The sequence below is a fragment of the Lithobates pipiens genome, unplaced genomic scaffold, assembly GCF_037356315.1.
Source record: "Lithobates pipiens isolate NorthernLeopardFrog02 unplaced genomic scaffold, aLitPip1_a1.2 Scaffold_30, whole genome shotgun sequence".
Taxonomy (NCBI): Eukaryota; Metazoa; Chordata; class Amphibia; order Anura; family Ranidae; genus Lithobates; species Lithobates pipiens.
Window position 1 is genome coordinate 19349309 of NW_027507791.1, and position 14965 is coordinate 19364273.

At 45.8% G+C, this 14965-nt stretch overlaps 1 protein-coding gene across 1 annotated transcript in view; it reads left to right on the plus strand.

Annotated features, from left to right (window-relative positions):
• The first annotated feature begins 415 nt into the window (after positions 1–415).
• SPATA7 (spermatogenesis associated 7) overlaps positions 416–14965 on the plus strand; it is a 79119-nt gene continuing 64569 nt past the window's right edge. Inside the window, exons 1-3 of the mRNA XM_077463734.1 lie at positions 416–496; positions 8707–8781; positions 12181–12273. Of these exons, the coding sequence (XP_077319860.1) occupies positions 457–496; positions 8707–8781; positions 12181–12273 (208 nt within the window). The 5' untranslated portion in view covers positions 416–456. The remainder of the gene's footprint in view (positions 497–8706; positions 8782–12180; positions 12274–14965) is intronic.

The following is a 14965-nucleotide window of genomic DNA, read 5'->3' on the forward strand; positions in this document are numbered from 1 at the left end:
TAGAGAAGGATCAGGGTGACATGGAAGGTAGAGAAGGATCAGGGTGACATGGAAGGTAGAGAAGGATCGGGATGACATGGAAGGTAGAGAAGGATCGGGATGACATGGAAGGTAGAGAAGGATCAGGGTGACATGGAAGGTAGAGAAGGATCGGGATGACATGGAAGGTAGAGAAGGATCAGGGTGACATGGAAGGTAGAGAAGGATCGGGATGACATGGAAGGTAGAGAAGGATCAGGGTGACATGGAAGGTAGAGAAGGATCGGGATTACATGGAAGGTAGAGAAGGATCAGGGTGACATGGAAGGGATTGGAGGATGATGCAGGGAATCGGGATGACGTGGTTGGTGATGAGGGATCGGGATGGGGGCTCTCCGGTGTTCGGGATGGGGGGGGGACTTCCTGTTGGTGAGGAGTAGACAGGAAGTGATGCGGATCGGGCGGTGATCGGTCGGGATGCCGGTGGCGGGCGGTGATCGGAGTGGAGGAGGGGCCGGTGAGTGGATACAATGTAACATTTCTCCTTCTTCCATCCGATGGGGGAGGGGAGGGGTCGCTGCGCCTTATGGTCCTCCATACTGATCTCTCCGGTTCTCTGATTGGTTGATCCGGTGTCCCCCCAGTGCATGTGAGATGAGGGGTCCTCCTATAGATCGGGTCCCCAGTGCATCCATTCATCATCTATTACTATATTGAACAATGGGACACATACATAGGGTTGCCACCGACCTCATCCCTTTAAAACCGAACACATTAATTGCACAGTTTCTGTGGCTGATTAAGGTGATAATTAAACTCACTTGGTGCCTTATCTGCATGAAATTAGCCTCAGAACCTGAGTAATTCATATGTGTTCGGGTTTAAAGGGATGAGGTGGCATCTCTACACATACATTATCAATTGAAAAGGATCGATCTATCTCTATTACTATTGGTAGTCTGCTGATCATCATTTCGGTGGACATGCGCACTACAATTATATTACCCAATCAATGTGCAGTTCAATCAGAATGATTACAACCAATCAAAAAGCCAAAACTTTCCTTCTGATTGATTTAGACGCCATTATAAATCTGATTTAATAAAACGGAAGTCGATCCGTGAAGGCTGTAAACGATTAATCTGTTTTGCATCAATCGGCAGCACTGAGATGGGTCAGTCATTCGATTGATCGTATTCCTATAGATAGGATTATAAGGTTGCACGGTGGAAACAGATGTAATTGATCATTTACCGATCACAATCCACTTCCTTGTGTGTGGCATATCGATCGTATGGGTTGTCGATTATCACAAAATTAACCCTATGGGGGGGATCAACCGAAAAATAAATCGGTTGTCTATCAAAGTGGGTGTGGCTACTATTGGGTTGATCAGAAAACAACAAAATTGAACCACAGAAGATGGACCCCCTGACATCGAAATTGAAGCCTTAATATATCAATCGATTCCTATTCAATCCAATCAGTGGAGTGTCATTTAATGATATCAATTGATCATATCGATTCGCACATGGCCATCTACAGGCAGACAATCTCGATCCTCCTCAATAACTGTTATTGATTTGGGATTTTGAATGGAGAACTCATACACATGATCGATTGTTCAGCTCTGGGTCAGGTGACCTGTGTCTGTGTACAGCAAACACCCAACCAATACCAGAGCATCGCTGCCTCGGCGTGGATCACGTGACCAGGCTGTGGGTGGAGCCAGATTCCCATTATTGCTTTCACTATGACTGTGTTGTATAGAGCCGATCGGAAGATTATTGATCGTGTCGCCTTGGTTGGCGCACTGGCATGCTTTGTTCAGCTATTTGATTGATATATAATAACACAGATGTGATCAATATTTTGTGGCTTCCAATGATCAATCAAAAACCCACTTCCCTGTGATGATTGATTATGAAAGTGTATATGGCCACCGTAATTATCTGACGATTGGTCAGATAATCGTAACGCAGATCAATGAATTGATCCTTATCAATCGATCATACACAGCATCTCACAGAAGTGAGCACACCCCTCACATTTGTGTCATTATTTTCTTCTATCTTTTCATGTGACAACACTGAAGAAATGACACTTTGCTACAATGTAAAGTAGTGAGTGTACAGCTTGTATAACAGTGTAAATTTGCTGTCCCCTCAAAATAATTCAGCACACAGCCATTAATGTCTAAACCACTGGCAACAAAAGTGAGTACACCCCTAAGTGAAAATGTCCAAATTGGGCCCAATTAGCCATTTTCCCTCCCCGGTGTCATCCGACTCGTTAGTGTTACAAGGTCTCAGGTGTGAATGGGGAGCAGGTGTGTTAAATTTGGTGTTATCGCTCTTACTCTCTCATATTGGTCAGTGGAAGGTCAACATGGCACCTCATGGCAAAGAACTCTCTGAGGATCTGAAAAAAAGAATCGTTGCTCTACATAAAGATGGCCTAGGCTATAAGAAGATTGTAAAGACCCTGAAACTGAGCTGCAGCATGGTGGCCAAGACCATACAGTGGTTTAACAGGACGGGTTCCATCAGAACAGGCCTCGCCATGGTCCACCAGAGAAGTTGTATGCATGTGCTCAGCGTCATATCCAGAGGTTGTCTTTGGGAAATAGACGTATGAGTGCTGCCAGCATTGCTGCAGAGGTTGAAGGGGGGTCAGCCTGTCAGTGCTCAGCCCATACGCCGCACACTGCATCAAATTGGTCTGCATGGCTGTCATCCCAGAAGGAAGCCTCTTCTAAAGATGATGCACAAGAAAGCCCTCAAAGTTTGCTGAAGACAAGCAGACTAAAGACATGGATTACTGGAATTATGTCCTGTGGTCTGATGAGACCAAGATGAACTGATTTGGTTCAGATGGTGTGAAGCGTGTGTGGCGGCAACCAGGTGAGGAGAACAAAGACAAGTGTGTTTTGCCTACAGACAAGCATGGTGGTGGGAGTGTCATGGTCTGGGACTGCATGAGTGCTGCCAGCACTGGGGAGCTACAGATCATTGAGGGAACCATGAATGCCAACATGTACTGTGACATACTGAAGCAGAGCATGATCCCCTCCCTTCAGAGACTGGGCCGCAGGGCAGTATTCCAACATGGTAACGACCCCAAACACACCTCCAAGATGACCACTGCCTTGCTAAAGAAGCTGAAGGTAAAGGTGATGGACTGGCCAGGCATGTCTCCAGACCTAAACCCTATTGAGCATCTGTGGGGCATCTAGGGTTGCCACCTCATCCCTTGAAAACCAAATGCATATGAATTACACGGGTTCTGAGGATAATTTAATGCAGATAAGTCACCAAATTAATCCGCATCAGAACCCCTGTAAATAATATGGGTTCGGTTTTAAAGGGATGAGGTTGCAACCCTAGGGGCATTCTTAAACAGAAGGTGGAGGAGTGCAAGGTCTCTAACATCCGCCAGCTCTGTGATGTCATCATGGAGGAGTGGAAGAGGACTTCAGTGGCAACCTGTGAAGCTCTGGTGATCTCCATGCCCAAGAGGGTTAAGGCAGTGCTGGAAAATAATGGCGGCCACACAAAATATTGACAATTTGGGCCCAATTTAGACATTTTCACTTAGGGGTGTACTCACTTTTGTTGCCAGCGGTTTAGACATTAATGGCTGTGTGTTGAGTTATTTTGAAGGGACAGCAAATTTACACTGTTATACAAGCTGTACACTCACTACTTTACATTGTAGCAAAGTGTCATTTCTTCAGTGTTGTCACATGAAAAGATAGAAGAAAATATTTACAAAAATGTGAGGGGTGTACTTACTTTTGTTAGATACTGTACAGTGCCATTAGTTGTTAATGGCGCACCCCAAGCGCGTGTAGCGGACGCGTTTTAACGCACCGCCAAACTTGCCAAAACGCTCACTGAGAAAAATGCCCAAGGATCCGCGAGCGAAAAGGTTCTGGGGCTACTTTGGGGCTTTTGGCTCCATTCACACTTGTGCGACTTTGGACACTGAAGTCACATGACAAGCCGCACCGCGCATTTTTCAATGACAACTGTTCAAATAGGTGCAGTGACTTTAACTATTTGCCTAGTGGGCTCTTTCACCCCCTTCCTGCCCAGACAAATGTTCAGATTTCAGGCTGTCACACTTTGACAATTACTCAGTTATGCAACACTGTATCCATATGAACTTATTTTTTCAACACAAATAAGTTTCTGTTATAAAATTTTGCAAATAAGTAACTTTTCTTCTCATAACGCTGCACTGATAAGTGGCACTTATGAGCACTGATATGGGCAATGATAGGCAGCACTGACTGGCAATGATTGGCGGCACTGAAAAGTGGCACTGATATGTGGCACTAATAGGCGGCACTGATTGGCAACACTGGGCACTAATAGATGGCACTGATAGGCGACACTGGCAGCTCTGGGCACTGTTATTCAATGATAGGTGGCACTGATGTTCAATGATAAGGCTGCACTGATGTGACACTGATAGGTAGCACTGATGGGTAATGATTGGCAGCACTGGCACTGATGGGCAATGATAAGGCTGCACTGGTGTGCGACACTGATAATCAGCACTGATAGGTGGCAATGATTGGCAGCACTGGGCACTGATAAGTGGCACTGATGGGCAATGATTGTTGGCACTGATAAGGCTGCACTATATGACACTGATAGACAGCACTAATAGGTGGCACTGATTGGCAGCACTGGACACAGATAGGCGGCAATGATATCTGACACTAATGGGCGGCACTGGTGGGAACTGATTGGCAGCACTGATATTTGACACTGATGGGCGGCACTGATGGTCACTGATTGGCACTGGTGGGGCTGCACCGATAATCGGGGCAGTGATGACCGGTGCCCTGATTATCAGTGTAGATGCCCTCTGTCACACTTGCCGGTTACCAGCTCTCTCCTCTCTGTGACAGCGGGTGAGGAAAGGAATGCCGATAACCGGCAAGTCTATTTACATGTGGTCAGCTGTGATTGGCCCTTTACCCCAATCTGTGTTTGAAGGACACAGCGATTACAGAGCACGCCAGATGTACGCAGAGGGCATGATTCTGGGGGGACATCAATAGATGCCTTCCCAATACCGAACGACTGTGGCAGTCATTCGGCTATAGCACGGTGAAGAAATGGTTACAAAGGTTCCTGCACAACTTTGGTCCGATCCTGCCTTGAGTGCCTTGTAGACTGCAATGTAAATCCTCAACAGTCGCATGAAAGTCGCACATGAATGCTATACATGGGACAGTTGTCCATTATCGCTGGTCAAAGCCACATCCATCCAAAGTTATATGAGTTGTATAAGTGTGAATGGAGCCCTTGTCCCACATAGGGCAGCTCTAGGCGCAGCGGGCGTTAACGTGTTAAAAGCGCAGGAAAAAACGCAAGTGGCAATGCGCGTTCCCGCTACGCCCAGGTGAGAATGGGGCTCAAATCAAATCGTCAGCTGTCAGCTTGTATTGTGACCGGTTCACTTTAAAAGCAGGCCAGGCGTGGCGGCGTTAATCCGGTGTCGACAGATCGTGTGTCCGCAGGCGCACAGATCGCATTCCGCGACTCTGAATGGCCAACATGAATTATAGATCGCGGCCGTTCCAGACGATTGTTCAGTGTGGTGTCAGACTGGAGGGAGTTCACCGTCCTCGGCACGGCTCTGATTCCGGGAAATCTCCATCTGCCTTCCAGCACAGAGCCGCCCGGAAGATTCCGCCTTCCAGGAGGACGCCTGGCACACCACCCACCTCTCTGCCTGAAAATGCCAGGCTGCCTGGCTGTCTCTGGCCTGCATGGTGCCCTCCTGATGAGTTTACAGTCGTCCTCTTGTGGATAATTGCTGGAACCATACATTTTTCGATAAACGATCGAGTTACTTTACAATCAGTCTCTTCCAATAGGAACAGTCGATCTATAAATGACAGCTCATTCAATCGATATGACACACAGGATCAATAAGTTATCAAACGCATCTCTTTGTCCTTCATGTACAGTAATCTCACAGTCTGATCAATTGAATTACGATCATTTTCGTGAACAAAATATCCCAGTGCTACCGATCGACTCTAAATGATCAATCTTTTTCTGCCTGACCGATTGACTTGGTTACATCAAATCTGATTGGGCTTGAGTCTAAATTGATCGGAACAGAAGTTAGAGATATTCAATCGTTTTAAACAAATTGCACATCGATCGGGGGGGGGGGGGGATCAAAGCGTGTGGCCATTGCTAAGAGTGGTCACGCATGTATCCATGTGATCATATGATTCAATGCGACTAAAATGGTCAACAAGAATCCTAAACCCCGGTGGCCCTTCGTCTTATCAGCTTGGGGCCCATTCACAACTTTGATATTTGGTGTAACAAATCCGTTACCACAACGCACGTTACTTCCTCCCGCTGTCTGAGGCTCCGTTTCCAGCATGTGGGTGTGATGGTGTTCCCGTGCGTCACATATAGGGCATTCATCGCAATGGTCTGCCCTACGCATGGAAAACGCACATAAGAAGAAGTCCCTGGCCGGTGCACCAAATTATGGGCCGTCCATCTGAGTGGGCTGTCCTAACGCATGTTATCGATCGTGTCTCGGGTCTCATTCACACCTCAAAGATCCAAAACGCTGGTGAAGAAAAAAATCTATTATTTTCTATGGAAACGCTTCATATCTCCACTCCGAGTCACCTGAAGCTCCAAAAAGTTCCGGAGCTTTTTTTGTAGCTCGAATTTGGTAAATTGGTGCGTTTTTTTTTTTTTTTTTTTTATTATTTTTTTTTTTTCCATAGACATGCAATAATTACATTAAAATAAATAGCAAAAAATGAATAATAAAAATAAAACCCTAACCCTAATATCAAACCCTAACCCCAACACTAATATTAACCCCTAACCTTTACACTAATAACCCCAACACTAATAATAAACCCTAATATTAAACCCTAACCCCGCTACTAGTATTAACCCCAAGCCTAATATTAACCTCTAACACTAATATTAACCTTGACACTAATATTAACCCTTAACCCCCGTCACTAATATTAACACCTAACCTGACACCAATATTAACCCCTAACCCAACACTAATTGGTCAAACCCATAACCCTAATGTTAAACCCTAACCCCCGACACTAATATGAACCCCTAACCCTAATATTAACCCCTAACACCTCCAAGATGACCACTGCCTTGCTAAAGAAGCTGAGGGTAAAGGTGATGGACTTGCCAAGCATGTCTCCAGACCTAAACCCTATTGAGCATCTGTGGGGCATCTTCAAACGGATGATGGAGCAGTCCAAGGCCTCTAACATCCACCAGCTCTGTGATGTCATCATGGAGGGTGGAAGAGGACTCCAGTGACAACCTGTGAAGCTTTGGTGAACTCCGTGTCCAAGAGGGTTAAGGCAGTGCTGGAAAATAATGGTGGCCACACAAAATATTGACATTTTGGGCCCAGTTTGGACATTTTCACTTAGGGGTGTGCTCACTTTTGTTGCCAGTGGTTTAGACATTAATGGCTGTGTGTTGAGTAATTTTAAGGGGAAAGTAAATGTACACTGTTATACAAGCTGTACACTCACTACTTTACATGGTAGCAAAGTGTCATTTCTTCAGTGTTGTCACATGAAAAGATAGAAGAAAATTATTACACAAATGTGAGGGGTGTACTTACTTTTGTGAGATACTATCATATATATATATATTATATTTATTTAGTCTATCAGTCTTTCTGCTTGATGAATTCTCTTTATTGTTTAGTTAAATAGTTTTATACCGGTAATTTTTCACATACTAGCACAGATTTCATTTTATATATAATTTTTTTATTTATTTTTTAATGTGTATCATTAAACATGGATAGGTGTGCAAGGGGTTAACAATTTAAGACAGATGTACTGTGTAATAAAGACAAAGTGGGGTCTATATTTATATTAAAAAAAAAAAAAAAAAAAATGGCATGTGAATGTTTCAAACATCCACACAAACATCTTAAATAATCCCCATATTTTTTTCAATATTTCCTATGAATGTCAGCTCCATTTAGTGACCATAATGCAGTATTTTCCTGAAATACCTCAATCAGGAAAATACTGCATCATGGCCACTTGATGGAGGTAAGGATAAGGCCGCGTACACACGGGCGGACTGTTCATCCAACTTTGTCCGCTGAACAGTGTTTCGGCGGACAGTCCGCTCGTGTGTGGGCTTCAGCGGACAGTTTCAGCGGACAGTCTGACGAACAAAGTTTTTTGGAATTTCCGTAAGACTGTCCGCTGAAACTTGGTTTCAGCGGACAGTCCGCTTGTGTGTAGGCTTGTTCGTCAAACTAAGTTCCGCGCATGCTCAGAAAGGATTTACACGCCGAAGGTTGCATTGCAGTGTATAGGACTTCGAATCTCTCGTCCCGTCGTACGTGCCGTTCACGTCATCGCGCAAGTTTTCAGCGGACTGTTCGTTCGTCGTGTGTGGTCAAGTCCGTTCATGCTAATTTTGAACGGACTGTTTGTCAAACTGTTTGACGAACCTAGCTGGGCGGACAGTCCGCCCGTGTGTACGCGGCCTCATAGGAAATCAACATATTGTAGACAACATGGTGATTATTCATGACTGGTGTGCTTAAGAATTTCTGAAATATAGACCCCCCCAATGAATCAGTGGGTGTAATGTGGCTGCAGCACTTTTTGAAAGCAAAATTATAAAATGATTATTTAAATGTAAAAATATTATTTTTTTGCAGGGTTCAGGGTCCCCTCCATCCCACGCTGTGGTGTGTCCAGCCCATTTAGAGGACATTTGAGCACCAAAAGCAATGGTAAGCGCATTCGGTAACCGGCATGTAACCTTCTCGCTGTTCACAGACATGGGGGAGGGGAGAGGTGATTTGCTGGGAGTCAGGGAAATCCTTAGATTTCCTTAGAAACCCTTTCTAAACTGGCTTTCATTGTTTTGTTTTGTTTTTTTTTGTTTTTTTTATTTATTTATTTTTATAACTAAATATATAAATATTTTAAATATATACAAATAAACAAAAACGTAAATTTAATTATATATAATGTTGAAATAAATAAATATAGATAAATTGTCCAAAATGTCTTGGTATGCTGACACCTTAAGAGTTCCCTTCACTGGAACTAAGGAGCCAATTCCAACCCCTGAAAACCAACCCCACATCATAATCCCCCCTCTACCAAATGATTTGGACCAGTGCACAAAGCAAGGTCCATAAAGACATGGATGAGCGAGTTTGGGGTTGAGGAACTTGACTGGCCTGCACAGAGTCCTGACCTCAACACTTTTGGGATGAATTAGAGCCTAGACTGCTAGCCAGGTCTTCTCATCCAACATCAGTGCCTGACCTCACAAATGTGCTTCTGGAAGTTCATGTGCGTTTTAAAGGCAGGTGTCCCAACACTTTTGACAATTATAGTGTGTGATATAGTTTATTTTTCTAACTAAATTCAAAAATAAATATATACAAATAATAATAATACTTAAAAGATAATATATACACAAATATATATATATATATATATATATATATATATATATATATATATTTCTAAATGAATATATATGTGTGTATGTGTTTATATATGTATGTATTTTCTTTTTTTCAATTTATTAAAAAAGTGTAGCTGCTGACTTTTAATAAACAGACACTCACCTGTCCCACGGTCCAGTGATGTGGGCGCCCGGAGCCTCACTCCTTTCCCCTTCCTCTCTGAGGCGTCGTCATAGCAACTGTGGACGCCCGGCCGTGACAGCTTGCGGCTTTGCTATTGGCCAGGCAATCGTCTGGGCCACCTAGGGTTGGAGGAGTACTACCAGCACAAAAAGTTTGGGGGCCGAGAACCTAGGGGAAGTGCCCGAAACTCGCTTGCGGAATTTTGCAAAGTAATCGGTTTCCGGTCACTTGCCTGTGGAAAAACTTGGCCAGCAGTTGGCCAGCTTGGGGTGAAATATTGTACCGGCCTTTGGGTCTAGGACCACCAAACTTCGCACACTTGTAGGGGAGACTCTTTAGCACCTATGGTGTACATTTGGAGCCCCGAAAACCTAAGGCCGTCCGGTGCTGATTCCCCAAATATGGTACCCCTAGGACACCGAATTTTAACATTGGTGCCTATGGGAAAACTAACCAGGTTGGGGATCCGATTGCTCCCCTGTCTTAGGTCCCTAGGCAGCAGAGAAGAGGAAAGAGGAAACGGGACAGGAATTCCCACTAAAAAGAAGGTACACGCCCCCCTCCCCAAAAAACAATTGTGGCATATCAGGGGGCGAGGAGTGCCTAAAGCAGAAGTTCCACCCCCCTCCTGAGCCGTACCAGGCCGCTTGCCCTCAATATAGGGGGGTGGGTGCTTTGGGGAAGGGGGGCCCTGTGGCCCCCCCACCCCAAAGCACCTTGTCCCCATGTTGATGAGGACAAGGGCCTCTTCCGGACAACCCTGGCCGTTGGTTGTCGGGGTCTGCGGGCGGGGAGCTTATCAGAATCCCTTTAATAAGGGGGCCCCCAGATTCCGGCCCCCCACCCTATGTGAATGAGTATGGGGTACGATGTACCCCTACCCATTCACCTGGGGGGAAAAAATGTAAATAAAAAACACACAACACAAGTTTTTAAAGTAGTTTATTAGTCAGCTCCGGGGGTCTTCTTCCAACTTCAGGGGTCTTGTCCTGCTCTTCGGTTCTTCTGCTGAGCCTCCGCTATCTTCTTCCAGCTCTTTTACTAGCGTTGGACCGGTCTTGTCACTGTCACCTTCTTCCCTTCTTCCGATGTTCACATGACGCTCTCTCTGGCCGTAATGCCAGGGACGCGTTGAGCGGTGACTTATATAGGCATAAGCGGCGGGTCACCGGGTGATGTCACGTGGTGACCTCACCCCTTATGATGTCACGGTCCCGGGGTTGCTGGGACTGTGACATAATAAGGGGCGGGGTCACCATGTGGCATCACCTGGTGACCCTTATGCCTATATAAGTTGCAGTGCAACCCCTTTTATTAAAGGGGCTCCCGGATTCCGATGAGCCCCCCGCCCGCAGACCCCAAAAACCAACGGCCAGGGTTGTCGGGAAGAGGCCCTTGTCCTCATCAACATGGGGACAAGGTGCTTTGGGGCCCCCCTTCCCCAAAGCACCCACCCCCCCATGTTGAGGGCATGCGGCCTGGTACGGCTTAGGAGGGGGCGGGGGCTCGCTCGTCCCCACCCCCTTTCCTGGCCGGCAGGGCTGCATGCTCGGATAAGGGTCTGGTATGGACTTTGCGGGGAGCCCCACACCGTTTTTCCAGAGTAGGTTATCCCCTTAAAATCCATACCAGGCGACGGGGCTCACAAGGTGTCAATCTCGCCAATGAAGGCGGCGACATTGATTTCCTTCGCTAGTCCCATCTACCCGGGGCTCACGTTCAAAATGAATGGACTTTACTCCATGTGTGGGCAAGTACATTCATTTGAAAAGTCCGGTGGACTAGCACACAGATGGGCAAATTGTCTGCCGGACTGCAATATCAAGAAACATATGTATGTAAGTATACAGACAACCAGTAGTGAACTGGGTCAGACAATTCCCATCGCGTTTTGAGGTTTGTAGCGATTAAACCTCTTCTACAGGGGCCAGTGGTTCATTGGTTGTCTATAAATTAATAAAAAGCAAGAACAAACATACTAAGCAATTATCATACAAGATATATGAACAAGCATTACATATTGGACATATTAAAGATATCTAACCATGTTTCTTGAGATGTGAGGAGAAATGCATCCAGGATTTAGCTATTTAAGTTCTTATCGTTTTCTTCTTTTCCAAGAGACAACATTGTCACCAAGACAGGAAATTAAGGGAAATGTTTGTAATGGGGGCTGATATTTCACTAAAAAATAATAGCTTGGCCTTCATCAGTGAACTCCAGTGAACTGTTAGCGCCATTCTTCAGCTCACACATTGGGGATGGTTTACTAAAACTGGAGAGTGCAGAATCTGGTGCAGCTGTACATGGAAGCCAATCAGCTTTAACTTCAGCTTGTTCAATTAAACTTGGCAGTAAAACGTGGAAGCTGATTGGTTTCTATGCAGAGCTGCATTCTATTTTGTACTCTCCGGTTCTAGTAAATCCTCTCCAATGCCTGACTTCTCTGTATACATGACAGGTACTCTTTGTATATTGGTTCTGTGGTTGCTGGTTGTATTAATTTTCTTCTTCTCCCCCCTCCAGCCTTCTGCATCGGCCACAGCAGCCAGCTCAGTGAGCAGTACCGGGTCCGGGACCACATGCTCTCCCACTACAATAAGATCCTCACTGCAAAAGGTACAGACCCTCTGCTTTCATTGGAGACAAGCCAGACCATGGCGGAGGGGTTGGGGGTGTCCGTGTGCGGTCTGGTGTTCTACCCCAGAGGACAATGATGACAGGAGGGGGTGAGGGTCCTCGAGTCAACTTATCGCAGCTCTGGAGGTCTTTTTCCTCCATCTTCTATGGAGTCACTAGAAATTCTCAGATCTATTTCCTGATTGGTGGTCTTCTCTTCTATATCAGGAGCATGCGCTGTGCAAAAGATGAGGGCTGAAAAGAACTATGGAGGAGCACTTCTGTCCTGTGCTGTCATTCCGTGTCCTGTGTAATCATCCCTGTTCTGTGCCTTCATTCCTGCCCAGAGCTGCCACCCGTGTGCTGTGCCGTCATTCCGTGTGCTGTGCCGTCATTCCGTGTCCTGTGCCGTCATTCCGTGTCCTGTGCCTTCATTCCGTGTCCTGTGCTGTCACCCTTGTGCTGTGCCTTCATTCTGTGTCCTGTGCTGTCACCCTTGTGCTGTGCCTTCATTCCTGCCCAGAGCTGCCATCCTTGTCCAGTGCCGTCGTTCCGTGTTCTGTGCCGTCGTTCCGTGTTCTGTGCCGTCGTTCCGTGTTCTGTGCCGTCGTTCCGTGTTCTGTGCCGTCGTTCCGTGTTCTTTGCCGTCGTTCCGTGTTCTTTGCCGTCGTTCCGTGTTCTGTGCCGTCGTTCCATGTCTTGTGCCGTCATCCGTGTCCTATGCCCTTGTTTCTTGTTGTTTAATCATCCCTGTTCTGTGCCTTCATTCCTGCCCAGAGCTGCCATCCTTGTCCAGTGCCGTCGTTCCGTGTCCTGTGCCGTCATTCCGTGTCCTGTGCCGTCGTTCCGTGTCCTGTGCCGTCGTTCCGTGTCCTGTGCCGTCATCCGTGTCCTATGCCCTCGTTTCTTGTTGTTTAATCATCCCTGTTCTGTGCCTTCATTCCTGCCCAGAGCTGTCACCCTTGCCCTGTACGTTCATTCCGTGCCCTGTGCGTTCATTCCGCGCCCTGTGCCATCATTCCGCGTCCTGTGCCATCATCTGTATCCTGTGCTGTCATCCTTGTCCTTGTATACAAATAAAAAGGATTGTCTAGGACGGCGCTCCCCTATATACAGTTTGGTAAACCTCATGAAGTAGGTAAAATCAGATTGTAATGTGTGCGGCCATCATGACATCACCCACATGGAGCGTCTGCCCGTCATATAGGAATATTGTGAGAAACCAGCAGCTTCTCCCAGTTAGGGACTTGTTCGGCCTCAAGCATAGAGAACAAACTGGGGGCCGGTCATTCTCAAAGTGTATGGAAACCCGAATAGTCATTCTTGGTCTGTAACTAATTCATTGAAAACGTTTTGTGTTATATCTTTGCAAAAAAAAAGAAAATACCCATTGATCCTGCCAGAAATCCAGCAAATAGATACTTCCTGTGCTGCAATCCTATAAGTTACATTGTTACCATTGTTCTGTGAACTACAGAACCCCCCCCCCCCCCCCACTTCTCTATAACATGGGGGGAAGTGTTCTGTAGTTCACAGAAGAGAACTGGTAACAATGTAACTTATAAGAGTGCAGCACAGGAAATATCCGCTCGCTGGATTTCTCTAGTCCTGTCCTCGGGTGACAACGCTGAGAGTGAAAAATCCTATTATCTGCCCCCAATCCTTTTATTTTTTTTCATGAGACTGCCCCCCAATTGTGGGGTCACTGGCCGTGGAAAGTTTGAAACCCAATGAAATTAAAGCTGATTCTAAATAATATGGGGCATGCTGGGACTTGTAGTCTCTTAGCAGCAGGATATGTATCACCTGCCTATCCCTGACCTTTGCAGTAACCCTCCATATATTTCTGTCCTGTATATATCTTGGTGTGTATCTGGTTCCCATGATACTGTGTACCTGTGATTGGCACTGTGGTAGACATAGCGGCGTTGTTGTGGTTAAACAAAGGCTGTGTGTTTACAGGCGGAGCGCTCACAGGCTGTGCACATTCCTTGGAAATAATCATTATCATCCTTATCCCCTCCTTGGGGAAGACGCACACTTTCACTTATGAGTATCACGTGTACAGCACAGACCTGCTTTTCAGGTTCTCCCCTACTGGTGGCAGGCTGGCGGTGTTCACCACGCTCCTATTACAGGGACTGAAAGGGAAGAAAATAAAGCACATGTGAGTCTTCATAAAAGAAGAAATCATTCTGGTCTCCCTTCCATCACCAATCCCAATAAGAAGGACTTTATTCTGAATTTTAGGATATGCAATTATTCATTTATGCTCCTGCCAACTGTCCATCCAGAGCCTCTGATTTATAGACCAGATCCATCCTAAATATAGAATTATTTATCCAACTGTCAAGGCAGAACCCCTAATTTATAGACCAGATACATCCTAAATATGGAGCCGTTGAGCCTCTGGTTTCTAGACCAAAAAAATTTGAAATATAGAACCATTTATCCAGCTGTCCATAGAGAGCCTCTGGTTTATAGACCAGATGCATCCTAAATATAGAACCATTCCAACTGTCCACCCAGAGCCTCTGGTTTATACAGTGGTGTGAAAAAGTGTTTGCCCCCCTCCTCATTTCCTGTTCCTTTGCATGTTTGTCACACTTAAGTGTTTCGGAACATCAAACCAATTTAAACAATAGTCAAGGACAACACAAGTAAACACAAAATGCAATTTGTAAATGAAGGT